Source organism: Schistocerca cancellata, chromosome 1 (genome assembly GCF_023864275.1).
Source record: "Schistocerca cancellata isolate TAMUIC-IGC-003103 chromosome 1, iqSchCanc2.1, whole genome shotgun sequence".
In the NCBI taxonomy this organism is placed as follows: domain Eukaryota; kingdom Metazoa; phylum Arthropoda; class Insecta; order Orthoptera; family Acrididae; genus Schistocerca; species Schistocerca cancellata.
This window is the reverse complement of record NC_064626.1, coordinates 209,626,925-209,654,355: the sequence shown is the minus strand read 5'-3', so window position 1 is coordinate 209,654,355 and position 27,431 is coordinate 209,626,925. Positions and strand designations below refer to the sequence as shown.

The 27,431-nt window shown below is 43.2% G+C and overlaps 1 protein-coding gene across 1 annotated transcript in view; it reads right to left on the bottom strand.

Annotated features, from left to right (window-relative positions):
* Positions 1–3,896: 3,896 nt before the first annotated feature.
* Positions 3,897–27,431, bottom strand: part of LOC126156603 (uncharacterized) — a 67,296-nt gene continuing 43,761 nt past the window's right edge. Inside the window, exons 5-6 of the mRNA XM_049916324.1 lie at positions 17,593–17,791; positions 3,897–4,149 (exon numbers count right to left, since the gene is read on the bottom strand). Coding sequence (XP_049772281.1) covers positions 3,948–4,149; positions 17,593–17,791 — 401 coding nt within the window. The 3' untranslated portion in view covers positions 3,897–3,947. The remainder of the gene's footprint in view (positions 4,150–17,592; positions 17,792–27,431) is intronic.

Here is a 27,431-nt window from a genome sequence, read left to right as displayed (position 1 = left end):
AACGTTATCCTTTCGTAGATTATTCAATCTTTTTCTCATGGTAACCTCCCCCTTGGTAGTCCCTTCCCGGAGATCCGAATGGGGGACTATTCCGGAATCTTTTGCCAATTGAGAGATCATCATGACACTTCTTCAATTACAGGCCACATATCCTGTGGATACACGTTACGTGTCTTTAATGCAGTGGTTTCCATTGCCTTCTGCATCCTCATGTCTTTGATCATTGCTGATTCTTCCGCCTTTAGGAGCAATTTCCCACCCCTAGGACAAGAGAGTGCCCTGAACCTCTATCCGCTCCTCCGCCCTCTTTGACAAGGCCGTTGGCAGAATGAGGCTGACTTCTTATGCCGAAAGTCTTCGGCCGCCAATGCTGATTATTTATCAAAATGTAGGCAGTGGTGGGGATCGAACCCGGGACCGAAGACGTTTTGATTGTGAATCAAAGACGCTACCCCCCCTTTTTTTTAATCTCATTTTGTTCTCTTTCGTTCGTTGTATCTGCTCGGGGCGGACGTCTTAAGACACCCGTTTTGGTTCGTTGTTGATCGGTGAACTCAGTTCTTTTATTACAGAGGGCAGCTAACCCTCTGACCGAACACGCTGAGCTACCGTGCCGGCACCCCTAGACCGGAGGTAGACACATCTAAGAACTTAATATTCTACAGGGCTATTACAAATGATTGAAGCGATTTCATAAATTCACTGTAGCTCCATTCATTGACATATGGTCACGACACACTACAGATACGTAGAAAAACTCATAAAGTTTTGCTCGGCTGAAGCCGCACTTCAGAATTCTGCCGTCAGAGCGCTCGAGAGCGCAGCGAGACAAAATGGCGACAGGAGCCGAGATAGCGTATGTCGTGCTTGAAATGCACTCACATCAGTCAGTCATAACAGTGCAACGACACTTCAGGACGAAGTTCAACAAAGATCCACCAACTGCTAACTCCATTCGGCGATGGTATGCGCAGTTTAAAGCTTCTGGATGCCTCTGTAAGGGGAAATCAACGGGTCGGCCTGCAGTGAGCGAATAAACGGTTGAACGCGTGCGGGCAAGTTTCACGCGTAGCCCGCGGAAAATTGGCTCATGCCACAACTGGAGACCGACAGCGCCGACTTCATCTTTCAACAGGATGGTGCTCCACCGCACTTCCATCATGATGTTCAGCATTTCTTAAACAGGAGATTGGAAAACGGATGGATCGGTCGTGGTGGAGATCATGATCAGGAATTCATGTCATGGCCTCCACGTTCTCCCGACTTAACCCCATGCGATTTCTTTCTGTGGGGTTATGTGAAAGATTCAGTGTTTAAACCTCCTCTACCAAGAAACGTGCCAGAACTGGGAGCTCGCATCAACGATGCTTTCGAACTCATTGATGGGGACATGCTGCGCCGAGTGTGGGAGGAACTTGATTATCGGCTTGACGTCTGCCGAATCACTAAAGGGGCACATATCGAACATTTTTGAATGCCTAAAAAAACTTTTTGAGTTTTTGTATGTGTGTGCAAAGCATTGTGAAAATATCTCAAATAATAAAGTTATTGTAGAGCTGTGAAATCGCTTCAATCATTTGTAATAACCCTGTACTATGCAAATTTACGTTTTCCTTGTTTTCCCTAAATAGCTTAAGGCAAATACCGGGCTGATCCTTTGAAAAAGTTAATATTCTTCCTCGTCATTGACTAATCAGACCATAATGACTTAGTCAGTGATAGGGCTATGGACTGTAATCTTCTTTCTTCTTCGAAAGGAATCAACTGTTTGCCCAAGTAGCCTTTAATCCTCTCCTCGTCGTTCTGCTCAATAATTGTCCATTACAACATAAAGACGACACTATACTGCAATACAAAGCACTCATCATCGTGCCTCAAACACACATGCTTTCACGTTCCAGACTATGCAGGAGGAAACGAAGGAACAACGCATCAGTAGTTCAGTGTTTCCCAAAAACATCCATGAAACTGGGTCACAACATCTAAGTAGATTGGACTGGTGGTTCAAATCGCTCTGAGCGCTATGGGACTTAACAGCTGAGGTCATCAGTCCCCTAGAACTTAGAACTACTTAAACCTAACTAACCTAGGGACATCACACACATCCATGCCCGAGGCAGGATTCGAACCTGCGACCGTAGCGGTCGCGGGGTTCCAGACTGAAGCGCCTAGAACCGCTCGGCCACAACGGCTGACGGACTGGTGAAATGTATCTAATTTTAAGTTTCTTTACATCTCTCATTACTATCTCTCATTTGCAATTAGTCCAGATCGAGAAATTAATTAAAAAACAAGATATGGAAGTACTGCGTAGTGTAGATTAGCTTTGCTGTTTAGTTCTTGCTGCACACTTCTTCTTTTCTACCTACGATTAACAATTCATCTCTCTGACCGTTCAATGTCTGCAACACACAAGTTAAATCACACAATACCCTGATTATGTTCGTAATCTCACAGTCAGTTTCCATGGTTGTCATCTTTCTCTTTTCTTATCTTTTTTTTTACTTTCGAAACTGTTTCATGCGCGACTGCTGAACTTGGAACTTATTTTTAACCCTGTTTGCCTCTAGGTTAGAGTTAATAATTTGAACATAGTCCCCAGCTGAATAAAATAAATGTCTTGTACGCTTGATTCATTCTAAGTCAAGTTAGGCTTGGTAAACTACGATACTTTCTCTAGCTATTGACAACAGTGAAAAATTGTGACTACCTACCACAAATACTTATTTCATGCCTCATCACCATATAAAAAAGAATCTTTGCAAATGGAACCGGCCTCCTACCATGCCAAACAGACGAATGTATCAGTTCAGGACTAGTTTGTAGGAAGCCAGTGCGTGTAACTAGCGCCGTATTTGAACACGACTCGAACTGTTCGAACAGTTTACGTCACAGTTCGGGAGATCATAGGTTCTGTTAGATGTTCTGGTAGGCCTGCAGTATAATGGCTTTTGTTGGTACTATCACAACAACCTTTCTTGACGTTTTTAATGCACAATAAATTATTAACAATAACTGAAACATTGATTGAAATATCTTCTAGGATGTAGGTCATGTGTAACAGCCGCAGCTAATAAATGTATAAAAGATTGCAATCATGATTCTGTTCATTTTTCGAGCTTTCGCTCGTCCCGCGTTCTAGTGAGGTGTGATGGTATCATCTCCGAAACGGGCCATTCCTCTGTAATTTATTCTAAAATGTGAACAGGGACGGAATTCCTCATTTACAACCTACGTGCTTAATCATTAACATTTCTCACATACGAATGAAATATTACACTGGGTTCAGTCAAGCAATTTAGGAGCACGACATTTTCGTTTTTGTCTCTTACGTTACTAAAATTCAGCATAAATGTATATGCATCCACACATATCGGTACTGCTTGAAGTCGTATCGTAAATTTGCTCAAACACAATAGGAGTTTGGGCATTGGTAGGATTTAAGCTGTTTCGTTCACTGTTTCACAAAATCGTCGAAGGTCTGCAAGTCATGACTTGCTGTTGTGGCTGGTTCGTAGTTTCTTACATACCCCTTGCACATGCGCCGCGAAAATAAAATTTCACGTGATTGTTCGAACAAGCTCGATACCGTTTCGAACGCAGCGGTGTATCGGGAAATCTAGAGCCTGTTCGAAGGCGAGTATCGTTTGCTCATCCTACGTGTAACATATATACTGACATAGTAGAATGTGTATCCAGAGACATTCGTCGTGAAATCTCTCAATCCTCCTCTCTTCTGCTCCAAACTCGGGTAATGAATACTCTCTTGAACACGTCGTTGTTGACATCAGACGTCCATTAAGCGAACGATACGAAATGGTTAAGAGAAAAAGAGCATTATCTAAAATTTTTGGCATTTATTACAAAGACATCCTTACAAAAATCAAGTGATAACATCAAACTTCGTCCATCTTGTCTGCGTGTGAGCTGTCTCCGAGATTCGTCCTCTACTTGCGCCTGCGCACAGGTGACGGCTGCGTGGCCTGCTGGGGCTCTGGTTCCGGCAGTAATCCTCGCACCGCTGCCATCAGCGCTTCCTTGCTGAGCGAGCAACGCGCGAACTTTGCCTCGCAGTTACCGCCTTCTCTACCCAGCTCCACCGCCTGCTTGATGCTCGTTCCGTCCAGCAGAAAGCTCGTCAGCGAGTTACTGTAAACAAAAGAACGTTCATTAATTATCTGCGGTTGCATTTGAAATGGTTGCTAGTGAATTTAAAAAATATATGCGTAAGAGTATTTTTCAGGTAACAAGCAAACTCTCCTTCCCTCCATTGTTGCTGTCGCGCGTAGCTTTGAACGAGACCAAGAATTCAGATACCTACAGTCCATACTGGATAATAAAATGAAGTGACGAAAAATAAATGCTAATCGCATGTTCTTTAGTTTAAACGATTTATTCAAGTCACATCTAATATCACAGATGAATAACATTCAGTTGCAGCCCCGGATCTACGATATTTCCGAACTGGGGCAAAAACTCGATAGCTGGGCTCCCTTCCCGTCAAGCGCTTGAGATATGGAGTAAAAATTTAAAAAAAAATCGATTCTTCAGAAATATATTGATTTTGTAGTGCACATCTTTCTGAAGAGTTTTTATACATAAAACATGTATGTTCGAGAAAATGTAAGGCAAGTTCCTTGGTCTTAAGTGTGTCAAAGTGTAGTGTCACGCCTCTTCGCAGAGCATTCTTTTATCGCAAGCAACTCTGTGGAATTCAATCCTGTATATTTTGTAATGAAAGACATCAAACCTATATTCAGGAAATTCGAAATTAAAATGTCCTGTGGTGCCTCTCCTGCTCCCAGTCAGCTGGGTTGACATCCTACCCTCCATAAAAAAAACCTCACAATTAATACTGGGTGGGATTATTTGTAACCGGGAAAATAAGAATTCTTCAGAGAGTTTGCACTCTTTATTGCCTATTCGCTGACAACTTTCTCTTTCGTGTGACATAAAATTAAACATAGGAAACAAAACTAGTAAAGACAAGAGACAAGCAAGATAGTACACATCTCTTTACTTCTTAGGTCCCAGCAATTTTTCTCTCTCATCTTGCTACAACTTCACACGGCGTGCTTCCCTTTCTGCAAAATCTATTATCTCATAAAAGTTCGTCAAGCGTTTTGCTACATGAAAAATCAAAATGTCGATGTCTAATACTGAAAAAGCTGTTAATACAAATAGCACCCAAGACTTGTGTGGTTTCTCGATTTTATTATGTCTGTTTTGTCACTGTCTGCCAGATAAAACGAAATAGGTCTTCCCATTGTTGCAGCAACTGTGAGCGAGGCTGTTTTGGCACAAATGGTCATTGTTATCTACCTCATTTACAAAAGTAACATGACAATATAATTCACGAAGTATTAATATCAAATGGCTATTAGGCCCACAACAAGCAAAAAGTTTTTATCTTAGGAAATAGTTTCACATTTCATTCATATGCTTCAGTTTCCCAAACATGAGATCGAAAAGTAGTAGCAGTACGAAATTTTTACATAAATTGCAATCGTCATATTCTTCCATATAATTTGTGTGATGCACCAGTTTCTTCTCCTTCTTCAATCTAACAAGTAATATAATCATCACTGATCCTCTAGCTATTCCTGCCATTGTCAAAACTTATTCTACAGTTAACTTCAGTAGCCCCGCCATAGTCACCAGTTTAGTTATCCCGCGTTTATTCTCCAGTTAGACGTTTTACATGTTCGTACAATGCGTTTTCTGCGCTATTCCGAGAACAACGGCTGCTAACCGGGGACTGTACAACTACCCTTAGTAGTGTAGTGATCTGGCAAAAATTTTCTGTCAAAATTTCATTTTGCTGGCTACACCGAGAAGATGATACCCGATCTTTCTTACCTGTTATTCCTCTTACTCGTTTATTTCTGTTCTGGCAGTCTCAATCTGTGGATTTTGCTGTTAATTAAAACAAGGCTTATCATTCACATTCCGAATCAATCAGTGATGGGCATTCACCCGTTCGGGTTTATTCGACTCAGCTCGTATAGCCCCATCCCCTTTTGTCTGCGGAAAAGATTTTCATTTCTAGATGCGACAGGACTCCCCTGGCAGAGACATCGCGTACACTATGCACGAATTCAAAAATCAACTTATGATTCGTTCATAAATCAAGTTAGAATATGTTCAAAAATCTTCAAAAACCAACAGGAATGTGTTTCAAAATCATATGAATAACTGATAGACGGACGTGCGCTGGATCCTAGGCGTTTTGTGAAACGCTTTTTTTCTTCAGCTTTTTCAGCTGTACATGATACTGGTACCGCTGGAAATTTTAAATGGTTGTGAAACGTAAGCAACATCAGCAACAACTGAAGAAGCAATATGTGCTTTCGAGAGAAAGATACATCGAAAGAGCTGTGGATCCATCTATAATACCATGGAAGGTAAATGGGAATGAAGTACGAAAGAAGACCAGCACCAGTAGTCTGGAAAGCCACACAGTGGCCAAATATTAGGGGAGAAAAGTTACAGCGGTTTGGCCACATTTTTCTAGCTGATGGATACCTCTCTAACCGAGTCCCCAATTCTCAACAACAATACGTACATATTAGATGGTTTTACTTTGTCCCTAACAATTTTCCTCTCATTTTGAAGTAGAAAAAAAAGGTTCAAATGGCTCTGAGCACTATGGGACTTAAATTCGAAGGTCATCAGTCCCCTAGAACTTAGAACTACTAAAAACCTAACTAACCTAAGGACATCACACACATCCATGCCCGAGGCAGGATTCGAACCTGCAACCGTAGCGGCCGCGCGGTTCCAGACTGTAGCGCCTAGAACCGCTCGACCACTCCGGCCGGCATTTTGAAGTAGAATAATGAGTAAACCAGATGCAGTTAATTGCGAACGAGAGTGTGTGCAATAGTGAGCTATGAAACATACTGTGTTAAATTTAATGTGTTGATATTTAGGCTCACTATTATTAACAATGTATCCGCACAGATTATGTAATAAAAATGCTTCTGTATTCAGTACATCAATTATGTGTCCAGCATCTCTTTCTAGCTATCGAATATATGACAATTGCTGTGGATTTCTGTGTTTGCTAAAGATTTCACTACATGACAAGTATATTTGTAGACTTTTCTACACAAAAAATCTTTGTATATGGAAAAGGAATTAATTTCTAACTGTTGCCTAAACTGTTTTGTGATGTAATTTCTTCTCTGAGTCAGTATTCGTCAAAACCTCAGGGATTTTTTGGAATCAGCATTTGCTATGTTGGCGTAGGCTAGTACACTATGTGAACAAAAGTATCCGGACACCCCCAAATATTTCATATTAGTTATATTGTGCTGCCACCTGCTGCCAGGTACTCCATATTGGCGACCTCAGTAGTCATAGACATCGTGAGAGAACAGAATGGAGCGCTCAGCTGCACTCGCGGACTTTGAACGTGGTCCGGTGACTGAGTATCACTTGTGCCATACGTCTGTACGCGAGATTTCCACACTCCTAAACATCCCTAGGTCCATTTTTTCCGATGTGATAGTGGAGTGGAGACGTGAAGGGACACGTACAGCGAGAAAGCGTACAGGACGACCTCGTCTGTTGACTGACAGAGACCGCCGACAGTTGAAGAGGATCGTAATGTGTAATAGGCAGACATCTATCCAGACCATCACACATGATCGACTGCAAGTTCTATGACAGTTAGGCGGGAGGTGAGAAAACCTGGATTTCATGGTCGACCGGCTGCTCATAAGTCACACATCACGCCGGTAAATGCCAAACGACGCCTCACTTGGTGTAAGGAGAGTAAACATTGAACGATTGAACAGAGGAAAAAAGTTGTGTGGAGTGACGAATCACGGTATACAATGTGGCGATCCGATGGCAGGGTATGGATATGGCGAATGCCCAGTGAACGTCATCTGCACCATGTGTAGTGCCAACAGTAAAATGCGGAGGCGGTGGTGTTTTGGGGTGGTCGTGTATTTCGTAGAGGGGGCTTGCACCCCTTGTTATTTTGCGTAGCACTATCACAGCACAGGCCTACATTGATGTTTTAAGCACCTTCTTGCTTCCCACTTTTGAATAGCAATTCGGGGGTGACTGCATCTTTCTACACGATCGAGCACTTGTTCATAATGCACGGCCTGTGGCGGAGTGGTTACTCGACAATAACATCCCTGTAATGGACTGGCTTGCACAGAGTCCCGGCCTGAATCCTACAGAATACTTTTGTATGTTTCGGAACGCCGACTTCGTGCCAGGCCTCACCGATCTGCATCGATACCTCTCCTCAGTATAGCACTCGGTGAAGAATGGGCTGCCATTCCCCAAGAAAACTTCCAGCAGCTGATTGAACATATGCGTGCGAGAATGGAAGCTGTCATCAAGGCTAAGGGCGGGCCAACACCATATTGAATTCTAGCATTACCGATGGGGGGCGCCACGAACTTGTAAGTGATTTTCAGCCAGGTGTCCGGATACTTTTGATCTCATAGTATATTTAGCATTATATTATGTTGAATATGTTATCCACAATGTAGAACGTGTTATTTTATACTGAGAGAGGTAAAATGATTTAAATAAACCGCAACTTGTGTCTGCCTATCTTTTATTAAAAATAGACTACTTGGCTAATCCTTATTGTGAAGAATTGCAGCCCATCCTTCATCAAGAGCCGAAACCAGAGAAGATCACAGATGTTGGATGCTGGGATCTGGAGCGAAGTAGGCATTCTAACTCATCATCAAAGATGTTCCATAGCGGGACTCTGGACAGATCACTCCTTTTGTGGAATGTTGTTCTCCACAAAGCCCTGCCTTACACGTGGCGCATTTTGATAGCGTGCATTGTGAAGCTGATACAAACAGTTATCGCTTCCGAACTATTTGTCTCTCTCTCTCTCTCTCTCTCTCTCTCTCTCTCTCTCTCTCTCTCTCTGTGTGTGTGTGTGTGTGTGTGTGTGTGTGTGTGTGTGTGTGTGTGTTTTCTCTATTGTACGCAGTACACGATGCTTTAAAATATGTAGTATCTTTCCACATTTAGTGTTCTCTCAAGCGCAACAAGGTGACCACACACCCCACCTACCCGCAGTACTCGATGGTCCCTGTCCGTCAGTACACGAGGTCTGCGTGGTCTCGGTTTAGCTGCACACGTTCCTTCGCGTTTACTCTTGACAGTCATATCACCAACAGGCGATTGGGCAGCTTCCGAAGGGTTGAAATGTCCCATGTGGATTTATTACTCAGGTGACATCCAGCGACTACCTCACGTTCGACGTGATGGAGCTCTGCTGAGCGACTCATTCTGCTGTTATTGCTTCTCTACTGACGGCACTCCCTGCCTTCCTTTATGCTGGTAGATACACGTCTCTCCAGCGAGCAGTTCCGCATTATATAGTGGCAGTGTGCGATTTGCAGGGGGGGATGGAGGGGATTTGCCCCCTCTGCATCAGACCATCCCCTCCTCTGGTTTTTGTTTATGCATCCCAACCTGGGATGTTTATTTCCCACTCACTGGAGTAAAACTTTACATATAATTTAAATTTGTGGAGCCGAACACTGAAAGTTTTTAATACAGTCTTACTATTAATACTATTAATATGTTTGTTTATAAATTTTGAAAAAGTGTTATGTAATAGTTAAGCGTTCCAAAACATTTAGAACTAAATCATCATTTTCATGTTGTCATTGTCGCTTTCGTCTAAGGTGCGTCATCCGTTTACTTGCGAGCTTGCGAGGGAGGTAGTGTGGCAGTCATACCGCAGCAGTCGTACCGCAGAGTTGAGTGAGCTGGCGGCTGAAAGTCCCACCCCGGGCCCTGACACAGGGTGGTGACCGGCCCGGTACCTGTGCGAACATTTACCGTTAGGCCACCTTTTGGCAACGGTATGGCGCGGACTAACGCGCCTGTTACGAAAGCACACATTACTAAATAACGCACCATCCTCTGATTCTAGTTCCTAGGATACTATTTCGTGGACCTTCTTTAAATACTCTTCTCTTCCACCATCGTTTTCTTTTCTTTTGGTTTTCATTTCTGTTGTTAGCTGCATGTGCAAGTACCAAGTAGGCCGCCGTTGCGATTACTTTATCATCCATTATACTGCAAGACCGACACACATGTGGCACAAATTCTGTTGCTTTGGTACAAATTAACCTGCCGCATGCAACATACACCGCAAGATGTTGCCTGTTGTAGCATGCTACAAGAGGACGCACGCCACATTTCCGTAACATGCCACAATGTTGCAAGACGTCACCCCAGCGTAAACGAGGCTTTAGAGCCAGGTCTGTATTGTATGGTGGATGTGATGTGTTGCGTAGGAAACTAAAACCTGCAATCAGATCCTAACGTCGTGGAAAACTGTGAAGAGGTGTCATTCTGCAGCAAAATAACGCTCGCCCACATTCTGCCAAACGGACAGCCGACGCAATAAAGGAGTTGAGATTCGAGGTGCTGAAACATGCACCATACAGTCCAGACCTGACTCCAAGGGATTTGCACATGTTTGGACCCTTAACGGAAGCACTACAGGGAAGAACATTTGAAAGTGATGAAGACGTCATTGCTGCGGTGCAAAATTGATTACAGATGCAACCGAAGAACGTATTTTCTGATGAAATAAAAAAAAACTCGTAAAATGTCGGGAAAACTGCATTGAAGTCGAGGGATGTTACGTAGAAAAATAACGCATGTTCCAGTTTTCTATCATCAGAATAAGTACAGCTTTTCACAAATGTGCCTTTACTTTTTGAATTCCCCTCGTATACCTGTATGTAGATGATTTTGTAAATAAGCCTTATCTGTAATGTTCTTTTAAAGATATAACAAGGGATGGCTTTTCTGATAGTGCATACGCGTAAACAGTGAGTTTCGGCATTAACATATGTTTATAAATAACTGTTTAACCATGGGTAATGCCACGGTCCAAGCTAGTAACATATATAATTATACTAACCCCCTAAGACATCCCCCCCCCCCCCCCACTGGTAAAAGCACAAATCGCACAGTGTATAGTGGTGCCCGGATACTTTTAATCAGATAGAGTATCTCCTGGTTTTGAAATTTTTCTTTGCTGGATTTTCTTGTGTTTAGTAACGGGTGTATCAAGCCGCAAGGAATATTACCCAAAACCAAATTTTCCAGGCTGTATCTCCTCATTCTAAGTGTCACGCAATCGATCGTGTGGGAGTAGAGTGTATGTGTTACAGCCGTTTCTGAGAGACGATCTACAGGGTGATTGCGTGGTGCTGTTACAGATTTTCAAGGAAGATGGGGAAATATCAGTTTGAGGTAAGAGACCCTAGTCTGGGAACGACCGAATCGAATGATATAAGAGAAATTTTACTCAAGTTCCGTCTTAACCTCGCGCAGCGCTCGAACTAAGGACCCCAACTTCCGAACCCTGATCATGACGGACAGAATTCTCGCTGAATATTGCCCCATACCCCCGGATAATTTCCCTTGTTGATGGACTAGTAACGACGCAGGTAACTTGATGTCAGAGAGGCCGAAAATCCGCAGTCTGCGGTACAGTAATAATCAGTTCCATTCACCTTCACAAGTTTGACAAGCGGCAACATTAACAACAGCTATTCGAAATGGCGCCCTCCGTCGTCAATGCAGGCGTGGCATCGGCGTACAAATTTCTTTACTACCCTCTCTAATATCCCTGGTGTTGTTTGAACAGTGTCGCAGGCAGCGAGAATTCTTTCCAGGAGATCTTCTTGATCTTGACAGGAGTCTCACACAGAAGACTTGTTACACGGCCCCGCAAGAAGAAATCAAGTGGGGTGAGATAAGGTGAATGTGCTGGCCACGAAACAGGACCTTCTGCCTATTCACTTTTCAGGGAATGTCTGATCCAGGTGTTCACGAACGCTCTGTCCATAGTGAGTTGGGGCCATATTCGTTGAGGAATAACGAGTGGGATATTTTCCGGGAATCCGGGTAGCATGTCTGTGATAAACACTATGTACACTGCTGCATTTAAGCGGAGAGGAAGAAGAAACAGGCGTAGTTGGTAATCACTGACTACGCATTCCCACACGCTGACTGATGATGGCTCATCACAACTGTAGCAGGGGGATTCTCAAACATGACTATTGCGACTATTTAGCTGTCTGTCGCCGGTGAAACAGGCTCTATTCCTGAATAGTAAACACGCAGGAAAATGAGGATCGACTGTAAGACACTGTAAGAACCATTGGCTGAACTTGACACTCGACACAAGTCAGCAAGAGTCACAGCGTGCACTTTCTGTGCTCCTCCCATCTGCTTGCCCATACACGAAAATTATGTCCGCACGTTCCATCACCAGGCACAATTCCATCCGGTTAGGACTGATCGACGCCAACTTGTAAACACAGACTGCACTCTACTCAAGTACAGACAGTGTACGCCAGGACCGCTCATGTCAGTACACAGTATACCATCTGCATTGGATGACTTGAATTATTATCCCTATCTCTCCCGTAATGCTCGTCACACAGTACTATGTGAAACATTAATTTCACCTGCAACTGATCGAGTCTTGAATGCAGGCGCCTCATCCACTCAGATAAGCACTGCATTTTCTAAGTCGGCAATTCTTGTTGTTCGTCGACCTCCTCGATCTTTGAACTGTGATACCAATATCCCTGTTTCACTTAATAGTTGAAACATTCTTGTAAACATGGTCTGAGCTGGATGTCTTCTTCGCGAATATTTGGTCCTGTGCAACCCTTTCGTTTCTCTGCTGCTTCCATTTGCTTGCCCATAGACGAATGTCAAGCGCGCATGTTCCCTCACCGGGTACAACTCCATTTGGTAAGGGCTGATCGATGTCCGTACTTCAGCTTGTAAACAGAGACTGCAATACGGACACTGTACGCCAAGACAGCTCATGTCAGTAGACGGATGTCTACATTGGATTAGATGAATTATCATCCCTATCTGTACACGTGTCCTCATCCGGAATGCCAACTCTACAATCTTAGCAACAACAGTACCGGTACACGTATCCCTCTGTCAAAGGAATCAGAACGATTTTCGCCTGCAACTTTCGATGATGATGTTTGGTTTGTGAGACGCTCAACTGCGCGGTCATCAGCGCCCATACAAAGCCCCAATTTTTTTCACACTCCAATTTTTTACACATCCAGTCTAACCACAGTCACGAATGATGAGGATGAAATGATGAGGACAACACAAACACCAAGTCCCCAGACAGAGAAAATCCCCAACGCGGCCGGGAATCGAATCTGGGACCCAGTGATCCAGCGACAGCAACACTATCCACTAGTCCACAAGCTGCGGCCTGTAACTGTCGACTCTTTCACTTCTGGACCAGTGTCCCTTACCTCAAATTGATACATTTAGCCATGTCCAACGTCCCTGAAAGTTTGTAACATGATCAGGGAATCACCCTGCATATCAAGTGTTAGTCCACTATAATCAGGGATAATAATCGTCTCTCACTGTAATAATTGAGATCTAACAGTTGAATGTTACTTTGTAGTTACTTGACACATTATCTACCACTACATCTACATCTACACTCCGCAAGCCACCCAACGGAGTGTGGCTGAGGGCACTTACGTGTCACTGTCATTACCTCCCTTTCCTGTTACAGTCGCGTATGGTTCGCGGGAAGAACGACTGCCGGAAAGCCTCCGTGCGCGCACGAATCTCTCTTATTTTACATTCGTCATCTCCTCGGGAGGTATGAGTAGGGGGAAGCAATATATTCGGTACGTCATCCAGAAACGCGCCCTCTCGAAACGTGGACAGCAAGCTACACCTCTCTTGCAGAGTCTGCCACTTGAGTTTGCTAAACATCTCCGTAACGCTATCACGCTTACCAAATTACCCTGTGACGAAACGCGCCGCTCTTCTTTGGATCTTCTCTATCTCCTCTGTCAACCCGAACTGGTACGGATCCCACACTGATGAGCAATACTCAAGTATAGGTCGAACGAGTGTTTTGTAAGGCACCTCCTTTGTTGATGGACCACATTTTCTAAAGACTCTGGCACCGGCCTTACTAACAATTAATTTCATGTGATCATTCCACTTCAAATCTTTCCATACGCATACTCCCAGATATTTTACAGAAGTAACTGCTACCAGTGTTTGTTCCGCTATCATATAATCATACAATAAAGGATCCTTCTTTCTAAGAATTCGCAATACATTACATTTGTCTATGTTAAGGGTCAGTTGCTACTCCCTGCACGAAGTGCCTATCCGCTGCAGATCTTCCTACATTTCGCTGCAGTTTTCTAATGCTGCAACTTCTCTGTATACTAGAGCATCATACGCGAAAAACCGCACGGAACTTGCGACACTATCTACTAGGTCATTAATATATATTGTAAAAAGCAATGGTCCCATAACACTACCCTGTGACACGCCAGAGTTACTTTTGTAAGTAGGCTGTTTATGTTTTCTTATTGGCAACGATGTAAGTAGGCTGTTTATGTTTTCTTATTGGCAACGTTACGTAGCGCTCTGTATGAAAATCACTGGCTGTGCTGTGTGCAGTCTGTACTTAAAAATTTAAGTACAGAATTACTATTATGATGAATGATCAGGACTATCTTTATGGACTGTGAGAAAATTTTAGCTTTTCACCAACATTGTATAAATAAGTGTGTGCATTTGATATCTTTGTTATTGTAATTATGAAAAATTTTTTCAAATCATTATTGGCCACTGCCCAAAACAATTTGTAAAATTTTTTGTGGGGAGCATGGGGGCTACGTAAGTAGGCTGTTTATGTTTTCTTATTGGCAACGATGTAAGTAGGCTGTTTATGTTTTCTTATTGGCAACGTTACGTAGCGCTCTGTATGAAAATCACTGGCTGTGCTGTGTGCAGTCTGTGGCTAGTTTGCATTGTTGTCTGCCATTGTAGTGTTGGGCAGCGGCAGCTGGATGTGAACAGCGCGTAGCGTTGCGCAGTTGGAGATGAGCCGCCAGCAGTGGTGGATGTGGGAAATGAGATGGCGGAATTTTAAGTACAGAATGGATATTATGAACTGCTATGTATATTATGCTTTTTCAACACTATTAAGGTAAATGCAATGTTTGTTCTCTATTAAAATCTTTCATTTGCTAACTATGTCTATCAGTAGTTAGTGCCTTCCGTAGTTTGAATCTTTTATTTAGCTGGCAGTAGTGGCGCTCGCTGTATTGCAGTAGTTCGAGTAACGGAGATTTTTGGTGAGGTAAGTGATTTGTGAAAGGTATTGATTAATGTTAGTCAGGGCCATTCTTTTCCAGGGATTTTTGAAAGTCAGATTGCGTTGCGCTAAAAAAAAATATTGTGTGTCAGTTTAAGCACAGTCATGTATAATTTTTCTAAGGGGACGTTTCACTTTAACGTCTGCAGACGTCTCTCCATTGAGAACAACATGCTGTGTTCTGCTTGCTAAAAACTCTTCAATCCAGCCACACAGCTGGTCTGATATTCTGTAGGCTCTTACTTTGTTTATCATGCGGCAGTGTGGAACTGTATCTAACGCCTTCCGGAAGTCAAGGAAAATGGCATCTACCTGGGAGCCTGTATCTAATATTTTCTGGGTCTCATGAACAAATAAAGCGAGTTGGGTCGCACACGATCGCTGTCTCCGGAATCCATGTTGATTCCTACAGAGTAGATTCTGGGTTTCCAGAAACGACATGATACGTGAGCAAAAAACATGTTCTAAAATTCTACAACAGATTGACGTCAGAGATATAGGTCTATAGTTCTGCGCATCTGCTCGACGACCCTTCTTGAAGACTGGGATTACCTGTGCTCTTTCCCAATCATTTGGAACCTTCCGTTCCTCTAGAGACTTGCGGTACACGGCTGTTAGAATGGGGGCAAATTCTTTCGCGTACTCTGTGTAGAATCGGTATCCCGTCAGGTCCAGTGGACTTTCCTGTGTTGAGTGATTTCAGTTGCTTTTCTATTCTTTGGACACTTATTTCGATGTCAGCCATTTTTTCGTTTGTGCGAGGATTTAGAGAAGGAACTGCAGTGTGGTCTTCCTCTGTGAAACAGCTTTGGAAAAAGGTGTTTAATATTTCAGCTTTACGCGTGTCATCCTCTGTTTCAATGCCATCATTATCCCAGAGTGTCTGGATATGCTGTTTCGAGCCACTTACTGATTTAACGTAAGACCAGAACTTCCTAGGATTTTCTGTCAAGTCGGTACATAGAATTTTACTTTCGAATTCACTGAACGCTTCACGCATAGCCCTCCTTACGCTAACTTTGACAGTGTTTAGCTTCTGTTTGTCTCAGAGGTTTTGGCTGCGTTTAAACTTGCAGTGAAGCTCTCTTTGCTTTCGTAGTAGTTTCCTAACTTTGTTGCTGAACCACGGTGGGTTTTTCCCGTCCCTCACTGTTTTACTAGGCACGTACCTGCCTAAAACGCATTTTACAATTGCCTTCCGTAAACACTCAACATTTTCAGTGTCTGAACAGAAATTTTCGTTTTGATCTGTTAGATAGTGTGAAATCTTTTTCTATTACTCTTCCTAAACAGATGAACCTTCCTCCGTTTTTTTATGTTCCGATTTACTTCCATATTCAGGGATGCTGCAACGGTCTTATGATCACCGATTCTCTGTTCTGCGCTTACAGAGTCGTAAAGTTCTGGTCTGTTTGTTATCAGTAGGTCCAAGATGTTATGTCCACGAGTCGGTTCTCTGTTTAATTGCTCGAGGTAATTTTCGGATAGTGCACTCAGTATAATGTCACTCGATACTCTGTCCCTACCACCCGTCCTAAACATCTGAGTGTCCCAGTCTATATCTGGTAAAATGAAATCTCCACCTAAGACTATAACATGCTGAGAAAATTTATGTGAAATGTATTCCAAATTTTCTCTCAGTTGTTCTGCCACTAATACTGCTGAGTTGGGAGGTCGGTAAAAGGAGCCAATTATTAACCTAGCTCGGTTGTTAAGTGTAACCTCCACCCATAATAATTCACAGGAACTATCCACTTCTACTTCACTACAGGATAAACTACTACTAACAGCGACAAACACGCCACCACCGGTTGCATGCAACCTATCATTTCTAAACACCGTCTGTGCCTTTGTAAAAATTTCAGCAGAATTTATCTCTGGCTTCAGCTAGCTTTCCGTACCTATAACGATTTCAGCTTCGGTGCTTTCTATCAGCGCTTGAAGTTCCGGTACTTTACCAATGCAGCTTCGACAGTTTACAATTACAATACCGATTGCTGCTTGGTCCCCGCATGTCCTGACTTTGCCCCGCACCCTTTGAGGCTATTGCCCTTTCTGTACTTGCCCAAGGCCATCAAACTTTAAAAAAAAAAAGCCGCCCAGTCCACACCACACAACCCCTGCTACCCGTGTAGCCGCCTGCTGCGTGTAGTGGACTCCTGACCTATCCAGCGGAACCCGAGTACTGGGAGATGAAGCAGCTTGCACAGGATAGAGTAGCATGGAGAGCTCCATCAAACCAGTCTCAGGACTGAAGACCACAAAAACAACAACCGTATACTGTACTCCTTTGTCTTGATAATATAAAACATGGCGTAAGGTTGTACAATTTTCTTCACTGTCGACACCGCATTGGCTCTCTGCGCTGTGCCCTCTCGCTTGTTGCGACTCACCTGGACATCTGTGCGATGGCCTCATCCCAGGCAGAGGCGTCGCCCGCCGCCACTCGCTGCCCGGAGTTGCGGATCTGCGAGCAGACGGCGCGCTGCACGCAGGCGGCCGAGTCCACGTGGTGGCGCGACAGCGCCGCGTCCACCCGAGACAGCAGCGACAGCGCCATGTCCGTGGCGGCAGCGGCCGAGCCCTCCTCACCTGCCGACACGCGTCCAGCGAACTCAGTCAGACCGTCGACAGGCTCTAGCTACAGTACAGTCAGCGTGAGTTGAGCCCTCTGTTTGGGTTGGATTGTTTGGGGAAGAGACCAAAAAGCGAGGTCATCGGTCTCATTGGATTAGGGAAAGATGGGGGAGGAAGTCGGCCGTGCCCTTTCAAAGGTACGATCTCGGCATTTACCTGAAGCGATTTAGGGAAATCACGGAAAACCTAAATCAGGATGGCCGGACGCGGGACTGAACCGTCGTCCTCCCGAATGCGAGTCGAGTGTGCTAACCACTGCGCCACCTCGCTCGGTAAGCCCTCTGGTATTGGAAGCACTGTTGCCAGCCTGAAATTGCAAAGCTCAAACGGCTACTGCCGAAAATAATATCTGTACAGAATGTTTGACTGTACAAAGTAAAGATGCGTGTAGAGGACAATGGCAGACAGGACAGGCAGATAATCCTAATAAGGGAAACTCCCCATCGCACTCCCCTCAGATTTGGTGGTAATATGGACCAGTGGATAGCTTGTCAAAAAGTCAACACAGATCAAGCATGAAAACAGGAACAGCCGGCCGTTGTGGCCAAGCGGTTTTAGGCGCTTCAGTCCGTAACCGCGAGACTGCTGCGGTCGCAGGTTCGAATCCTGCCTCTGGCATGGATGCGTGTGATGTCCTTAGGTTAGTTAGGTTTAAGTAGTTCTAAGTTCTAGGGGACTGATGGCCTCAGATGTTAAGTCCCATAGTGCTCAGAGCCATTTGAACCAAAAACAGGAAGAAGCTATACTGAATGTGAAAAAAAAAGCAAAATAAAAGTAAGAAGAAGAGCCATGGCGTCGTGGGTATGTGGTTCCGTTTCAGGACAGGCAAGCAGACGAGCTGTGTTCAGAACTCCCTCGTGTCAGTTATTTTTATTCATTTATTTTTTGTTCACATAATTATGAATGGTCTGTCTGTCATTGAAATGTTCGTTCTCTATAGTCGTGGCAGCTGTAATACAATACATTGGGTATAGAATATGAGTCATGTGGTAAGAACATGTTACCATCGCAAGTAAACGTGATGTGAAATACCATATAGACATCTCACAAAAATGACAAACCAAACTGGTGCGAACAAATAACTCAAGACTCATGACGTCCAAAACTGAACGCAGCTGCAGTAACGTTAGAAACATACGAGGTGGAGTCCAAAATTTTCGGGACTGGTGCTGCCATCTGGAATGTTGGAGTAGTAGATCGTTGCACCGCTAGGTGCTCCGTGTGTGGAGTGGCATTCAGCTGGGAAGCTGTGTTGCTTGTCCACAGTGATTTCCGTAATACTCTGTGTTTGGTGTGTGGCGATTTTACGATGGATCCGCGAACATAACAGCTCGTGTGTATCAAATTCTGTGCAAATTTCGGGAAAACAACATGGCGGTTGTACCTCACACACTGTACTCGCCAGATTTGGCACCTTGTGACTTCGCGCTATTCCCAAAACTGAAACTCAAGTTGAAAGGCCGTCGGTTCGACACTCTAGAGAGGATTCAAGAAGCATCGCTGGCAGTGATAAACACCCTCAAAGAACAGGACTTCCAGAAAACGTTTGACCAGTGGCAGAAGCTCTGGGACCGGTGTGTACGTGCGGATGGGAACTACTTTGAGGGTGATGGTGACCATTAGTCCAAAGGTAAGGTTTTCGACAGATGGCAGTACCAGTCCCAAAAATTTTGGGTAGCACCTTGTACGTTTTGACAGAGCACAGAGAAACTGTGTGATTGTGAAACTGTTGCGTTCATTTGTTGCAGCTTATGTGACAAACTATGATGTTTTCATCATTTCCTTGGAAGTGATCACATTCACATTCATACGAATCAAAATCGGGTAAGGAGGCATACACTTACCAGGCTTACAAAAATGGTTAAAATGGCTCTGAGCACTATGGGACTTAACATCTATGGTCATCAGTCCCCTAGAACTTAGAACTACTTAAACCTAACTAACCTAAGGACATCACACACATCCATGCCCGAGGCAGGATTCGAACCTGCGACCGTAAGCAGTCGCGCGGCTCCGGACTGAGCGCCTTGAACCGCTAGACCACCGCGGCCGGCTTACCAGGCTTACAAATTAGGTGCGTCGGTAACAGATTCCTGTTATGACACACGTACTGTGACTAATGCCGTGAGTGACACGCCAGAATTGTTTCCCGATGGAGGATTCGGTTGACTTGTCGCCCTGTCATCAAATGTTTGCGGTTCGCATTCAAAATGCACTTCCTTTCGGTTGCTAATAGAGTAGTTATGCAGGATCAATTGTCGTTATAGGTCCCTTCCTTACACTTCGCTGTTGTAAACGGACGTTACACCAGGACCCAGACACAAATCTGAATACAGCGAACAGCGAGGGATAAAAAAAGCAGTGGACAACGGAAAAAAAACTGGTGCGAAATAGGTTTGAACACAGCTCGCCTGCTTGGCATTCCAACACAGTGACCACGTAACCACAACACCAGCGCTCATTTAGCTTACTCTATATTGCACTTTTAGTCGTTGGAGCGTCCACTGTTTTCATTAGCTTGATCTGTGTTCAGTTCTTGACAGGCTGTCCACTGGGTCCTCTTACCACTAAATCTGGGTGGGGGGGGGGAGGGGTGAGGGGGGGTGGTTCTCTTGTTGTAAGAAACATAGGTCCAGGATCCAATGGTTTCCAAAGCAGTACATATTCATCATCATTTATTGTACATAACAGCCCATAAAGGCCCATGACAGAAAGCAAAACAAATATTACAAACCAGAATAACACACTATACAAAGATCAATAACACAATCAGTGACACAGGAAGGAGCATTTTCCTGATCACAGTTGCAGGTATTTCCGGCATGTTGTTTCACTTTCTTCTGTTCACTGCATCTTCCAGGGATGCTGTTGGTTCTAAGTTCTGCAACGTCCTCATCGCCCTGTCTTTCCACCTAGTCCTTGGACGATCTCTAGGGCCTCTTCCAGTCAGCTGGGAACTGAACACTCGGTTGGGGATAGATTCTCCGGCTCTTAAGACGTGTCCCAACCACTGGAGTCGTCGTCCTCTGATGGTCCTACCAATGTCAGCTCTCCCAAAACGTTGGTACAAGTCCTCTTTTTGCCTCCTTTCCCATCTTCCATTTTCTCTGTTGAATGTAGGCCCATAGATCTTTCTGAGCACTTTCCTTTCAGATACGCATATGCGTTCAAGGGTTTGTGAAGTCGCCCATGTCTCACACACATATAACAGAACTGATTTTACCAGTGCCATGTAAAGTCTGATCTTGCTGTTTTGTGAGACCAAGCATGACTTGAATAAGTTATTGAGACTGAAGAAGGCACGATTAGCATTAATTATTCTTTGTTGAATCTCTTTCTCAACCTCGCTTTTATTAGATAGAACGATCCCAGGTACTTAAATTTCTCTACTCGTTCAAAATTGTGTCCCTCTATATTGATAGTGGTAGGGAAATTCTGTCGACGTGAGATGATCATATATTTGGTTTTCTCGTCGTTGACAACTAATCCCAATTTGCTTGTCTCTTTCATGAACCTAGTGGTGTCAGACACTATCTGATTAAGTGAGTCTCCCATAATCACCACATCATCGGCAAAGGCCAAGATTTTGTCAGTTCCAATCATATCCATCTCCCTGTCATTACCAATTTCACCTCGTACCTTTCCCATGCAAGTACTACATATTACCACTAAATTTATGAAACCTTGTAATAGAATCCCCAAGGATCCAAATTGCAGATATGCGCTGGAAAACAAACACATTACAGCAAATGTTCTATATGGCCACCATTCTTTCGAAGGAACGTTTCAGAGTGTCTCCTCATGGATGCCAGTACATGTTTAAAAATCCCAGATGCATTCTGATTGCATTATCAACCATCCAGAAAGAATTCCCAGAGCTCAACACTATCAGTAGGGCTTCAGCACACCAAAGCTTTTAAATACCTCCACACAGAATAATCCTGTAGGTTCACCTGAGGAAGCCTGGGAGGCCACAGTATTGGCTAACCATGACTGATACACTTGTTGTCGAAGATCTGTGCTACATATTTCGAAACAGTGTTACTCGCTCTTGTGAACGGGAACGCGCTATGCAGATCATGGTGCCTCTCGCGTCCATCTAGAAAATATAACCTGAAGATGCCTAAATAAGGCGAAACGCGTCGTTGAAAAATAAAAGAAAATAAAATTGCAACCAAGACTGTTTTTAACCAATACTATTCATATATCCACCTTCATTTGTGGTATCAGCTCTGTTTTTGGCCTATCAGCATGTTGCATGGTGGATTTGAAAGAACTGGACTCGCGAAGGTGCTGATGAGGCACAGTGAACAAACTGCTATCTGGCTGTCTTTTCTGTGTATAAACACACAGGTCTATTGTGCATTACTATAAGCATGCCCATACATCAAGTTGATGTGAGCCATTTCTTCACATGAAAAGGTGTGTGCATACTGTGTTTGCTTTTCACGGTGGGATCTGGTCCCTCGAACATAACGCCATACTAAGCTGCAGCCTCACTAATCGCATATTGCCCACACTGCCCGAAAATTGAGCTATGATTGGTTGCTTCAAGATCACTCATCGCTTTGCAGCAGTGAAAGTGAAGTACTTGCTAACCAAAAGCGATGTACCAGCAACAAACCTGCAGCATAACTATAAACTTATATATTAACAATTTGGTTACAGGGATATGGCAACACTTGTGCATACTTCATATTGAGGAAACCATTGGTTTCCGGACCTATGTTTATTGGAATTATTTCCTTGTTTCATTGCCCTCTACTCGTCCTTGCATTTGTATACAGAATAGTCAAACACACTGTAGAGCTGCGACAATACTGAGGCATTGCCATGGAGAATGCAAAATTGTGTTACGTGCTTGATTGAGGAATAACCGCGCCAAGCCCACTGCCTACCCTAGTAACTGGCAACACTGGGGTGAGCGATACATTGCCTCACTGTTTCTGTTTCTGACTCTCCATACATAAATTACATGCATGGAAAACTATAGCTCTCGCTTTTAACCCATTCGCTGCCATTGGACCATACCCACCCCGTGATAGGTTATCAGAGAGCCAGTGTGAATTAGCCACATTTTATTGCTATGTACCAATGTCCCACTGGTAAAGACAAGCGTGCCAATGGTTTGGAGAATTCTTATAATTATAACTTGTACCGATAGGTTGTACTGTCTTCGAGTTTAATCATTAACACTTTGCTCTGCATTGTGGCATCAGATTAGTTCGCGTCTGCAGAGAGGCAACCCAATGAACAGATTTGCAAAGGGGGCTGCTGTCACGCCTTCCAGAGAATTCGTGTCCATAAACTGAACGCTCGTATTGACGACTGATGCATCACATACGGTGCCAATATTGAGCACCTATAATGTGAGTTCAAAACTTGGAGGAATGGTCTCTCCATTGATGTGTATCTGGTTTCTGTATGCCTCATAGCTTTTGCGCAGTAGTCTTCTGAAACCCCAGAGATAAATATGAGTAACTATGCATGTCCCAGCCCTCACTGCGTTATGAAACGAAACGGCGGGAATTATTTTTTCAAACTGTTACTTCTGACAACGACATTAATTACAATAACGATAGATTAATGTCTTTTACTCCAAAAATGGCAGTGAAAGAATTAACATAATGTTTATAGTGGTTGCTTTATACCATCCATGAGGAAAGTAGTGATGTAGCCTAACTGGGAGTCCCTCAAGAGAGGTGATAGCCAGTCAGGGGTAAAGTCCTTCAGATAGGTGCCCCTTAAGTGACTTGGTGCTCTTAACCCACCACAGCCGTACTACCAGCGAGAGGAGGTCTACAGTTTCATAGAGAATCCAAACCAAGTGTCATTATCGGTATATCTCCACATCATTGAGAGATTAAATCTAATATTCAGACTGAAAAATTTCAGCGTCTGACTAGGACCGCTGCATTTAGGTTTCCGAGGCATGCACTTTACCCTTAGACCACTTGCTGCGTATCACGAGCACTACAGTGACTAAGCACCGTCACCATACCTGCAAAAAGGAGCTTAAACCTCCCGTGGGAAGGTAAAATACTGAAACACTGCGCAACTCCAAATTATCTAGCGGCAGCCGCCAATCATAGTTAAAGACTCTCGTATCTACAGGGTGATTCCGTGAAGACGTTATAAACTTTCAGAGATGATGGAGGAGGAAAATGTATCAGTCACGGGCAAGGAAGAGGCGAAAATCTTTTTGACACCTTTGACATGGAATACATGTACCGGTGCTGTTGTTGTTAATATAGTAGTGTGGGAAAAGTTCAGAGGTGGTAGTATGGGCCAAGCAAGAAAACATGTCCGCCAAAAATGCTCTAAAGTGCACACCTTAAGAGGTGAGAACATTTATTCATCTTCACAACTGTTAAACATATCTCTTCTACTGAATAAGTGCTCATAGCTCTTAAGGTATGCATTTTAGGGCCCATTTTCCTTGTTTTGGTCCTTATAACCTCCTTAGGAAATATACAAAGCAAAAATATTGCAGTAGAAGAGACGCATTTTCACAGTATCGAAGATGAACAACTACTCGCAGTTCTTAAGAGGGGATGTTCACGAAGAACACACAGTATTTAAAAGATACACCAAATATACAACTTTGAACATACAGCAGTGAAATTTTGTACCATATTATTTTAATGGAATTTAAAAATTTCATTTTCAAAAAACATTATATGTACCTTTTTCTCAGAAATTATTCAAGAGATTTCTACAGAATTGTGTCTGTTTAATCTCTTTGCATATTATTAGCTTCTCTCATGAGGTTTTTTGAATATATCGATTAGGAGAATTTCAATAACTTTTAATTATCATTCTGTAAGTATACAAAATATTCGTGCAAAATTCCAAGCTCTTTGCCCAATATCTCAGCTTACACTCAGAATTTCAAAATTTACTCTTGAGACAACGTTTATTGGGTTTATGAAATTTCATAATTCTAGCCTTCATATATTCTGAGGAAAAGGTATATAAACTTTAAAAAAACATAATTTTAAGCAAATTCTATTTAAAGTTCAACCTAACATGTTTTCTTCTGTCGCCTCGTCAGAAAGACCCAGATTTGTACTCAGATTCCTCATTCACTTCAAGGCTTTTCTTCTCGTTTTTTGTTTTCTGCGTTCTGTTCTTCACCAGGTCTTCAACTGATTTTTCAGCTGCAGATAGGCGCTGTAATACTATTTTCTGAAGACGTCATGAGCGAAATTTGATCTCTCTAATACCTTCATCCTCCCTACGTTCCTATCATTAAATACAAGAACTACATCATAAATTGCAATTCTGACAACTGTAGAAGATTAAATTGTGGCAGAACAAGAATTGCTTCTTCGTAAACAAAACAGTTCGCTTGTTATTGTTTCTAAGATACAGAACAGAGCCACAGATATTCTGTAAAACCAAAGAGTATAAATCACATCCATCTAGATGTATATCGTGTAAGTTTGCTTGAAAGTAATGCACCGAATGGTTGATCACCGACCTAGTATTGAAGTGCTGCTTCAAAAAGTGGGCGTGACAGGAAGGTCGCGCCATATATTTAATTATTTTTCTGGCACTGCTTATGCAAGCTCATTAATGAAACTCTGAGAACTTATTGTCCATGATTTCTACTAATAAATAAAAAATAAATTGTAAATTTACATTTTCGTCAGTTTCATTAACGTACCCCTCAAGGTATGCATTTTAGAGCTTCTTTTTACTAGACCTTTTTATTATTTTGGTCCATACTACCAACCCTGAAAGTTGTCTGTCTTACTACTCTTAGCAACAACAATACCGGTGCATGCATTTCACTATTAGAGGTGTCGAACAATTTTCACTTATAACTTCCGACTCGATCGTTTCCGGACAAGAGTCCCTTACGTCAGATTCGTACATTTATCTTTATCCATCATCCCTGATAGTTTTATCATCATCACGAAATCACCCTATGCATGCTACTAAATTAAAATTTCCCACCGCGTCCTTCTTTCTGTATGTGAAGGCTAAGCTCAGGAACGATTGTAGGGATTTTGATACGCTTCTCATTAATAGATGGACTGAACGGAGGGTTGAGGAAAGCCTGTTTGTGTAATTTATAACTGATAAGCCAAACAAGCCATCCAGCCATAGACAGTTAGTGATACTTTTGCGAAGCCAGGCATGTCGTTAGCTAAAATATGTTTTCAATAATGTGTTACAGAATTTAAACTATCAGGATGCATTTCGAATATTTTCCATTTGGAATTCAATAATGACTGTTAGCTTTTTCAGAATTGTTGACACCAAGAGATAATTTTCAAACAGTTAGTAGAGAGTTCTCATGGGCTTCCAGGAGACGGAGATAGCTGAGCTTGAGGGAGTGTTGTGAGTCTCAACACGATATTCTCATTCTGCCGGTTACAACTAAGGGGAATCAACACATTGGCTAAACCTCCACTCTCGAATCAGCGCCTCTGTGTCTCATTGTTGTGCTCTGATGTTTCATTAATCGACTTTTAATATTAACAGAATGGCTGTGTTAACTATACTTTTTTGTTTCTGGGATAGGTAATTCTGTCCACTGTAATAAACGCATGCTGATTTGATAATGTCTCCCTAAAGTGCACTAGAGTACGAGAAAGTGTCACAACCAAGTGCGATTATATGGAATTAGTGACATTCCCCGGCTTCGCAGTGGCAGCACTAAGGTCAAATGACTTACAGGGGTACCGGCTATTAATTATATGCACAGACCTTCCTTGTGGGTCAGTCCGTCTATGAGTGAAAAAACCTTAAACTCCGTCCACAGGCCCTGACGGGTGCATCGGTACCCACCATCAGCCGTGATGATCCTCTGCCAATGGCGTCACTGGATGAGGTATGGGGACATGAGGTCAGCACACGGCTCTCCGTGTATTTGCCAGTTTTCGTGACCTGGAGCTGTTATTACTCCATCAATTAGCATCTCAGCTGGCATCACAAAGCTGAGTGCATACCATTCCACTCCTTCCATTGTGGCAGAACAAGGATTACTTCTTCGTAAACAAAGCAGTTGTTTCTAAGATACAGAACAGAGCCACAGATATTCTGTAAAACCAAAGAGCATCCCGGCAGCATCGGGAATCGAACACAGGCCCTGCTCGTGGCAGTCAGCCACACTACCAACTATGGAAGCGGACATCTGTTAGTGAAGACCACATCTGAGTTTCTACAGAGTTCCTGAAATTAGCCTTTACATACAGACAAAAATCGAGGCAAGGGACCTTAAATTACATCGATATACTCGTAGATAAGAGCGAGAAACATGTGTCGCCACTTCCAGTTCCTAACAACTTCCTTGCTTGCTAACACCATTCGTTTGATAAAGTGCATTATTTACAAGTTTGTTTTTTTGTGCGGGAGTTCCATTTTGAAGGTTTTTGCGAGTTTTCCTTACTCAGAACTGTCAAAAATACGCATATTGAAACATAATGGGAGGGGAGTCTCTGCCACTCGAGGGTTTGACCACAGTGATAACATACTCCCTGCCGTTCCTAATATTGGACCTGTGAGCAGCTTCTGCTTAGTGGTTGCCTGGATGGCACCTTGTCTTTTAAACCAACCCTGCTTGAACACCAAGCCAAAAGCAGCT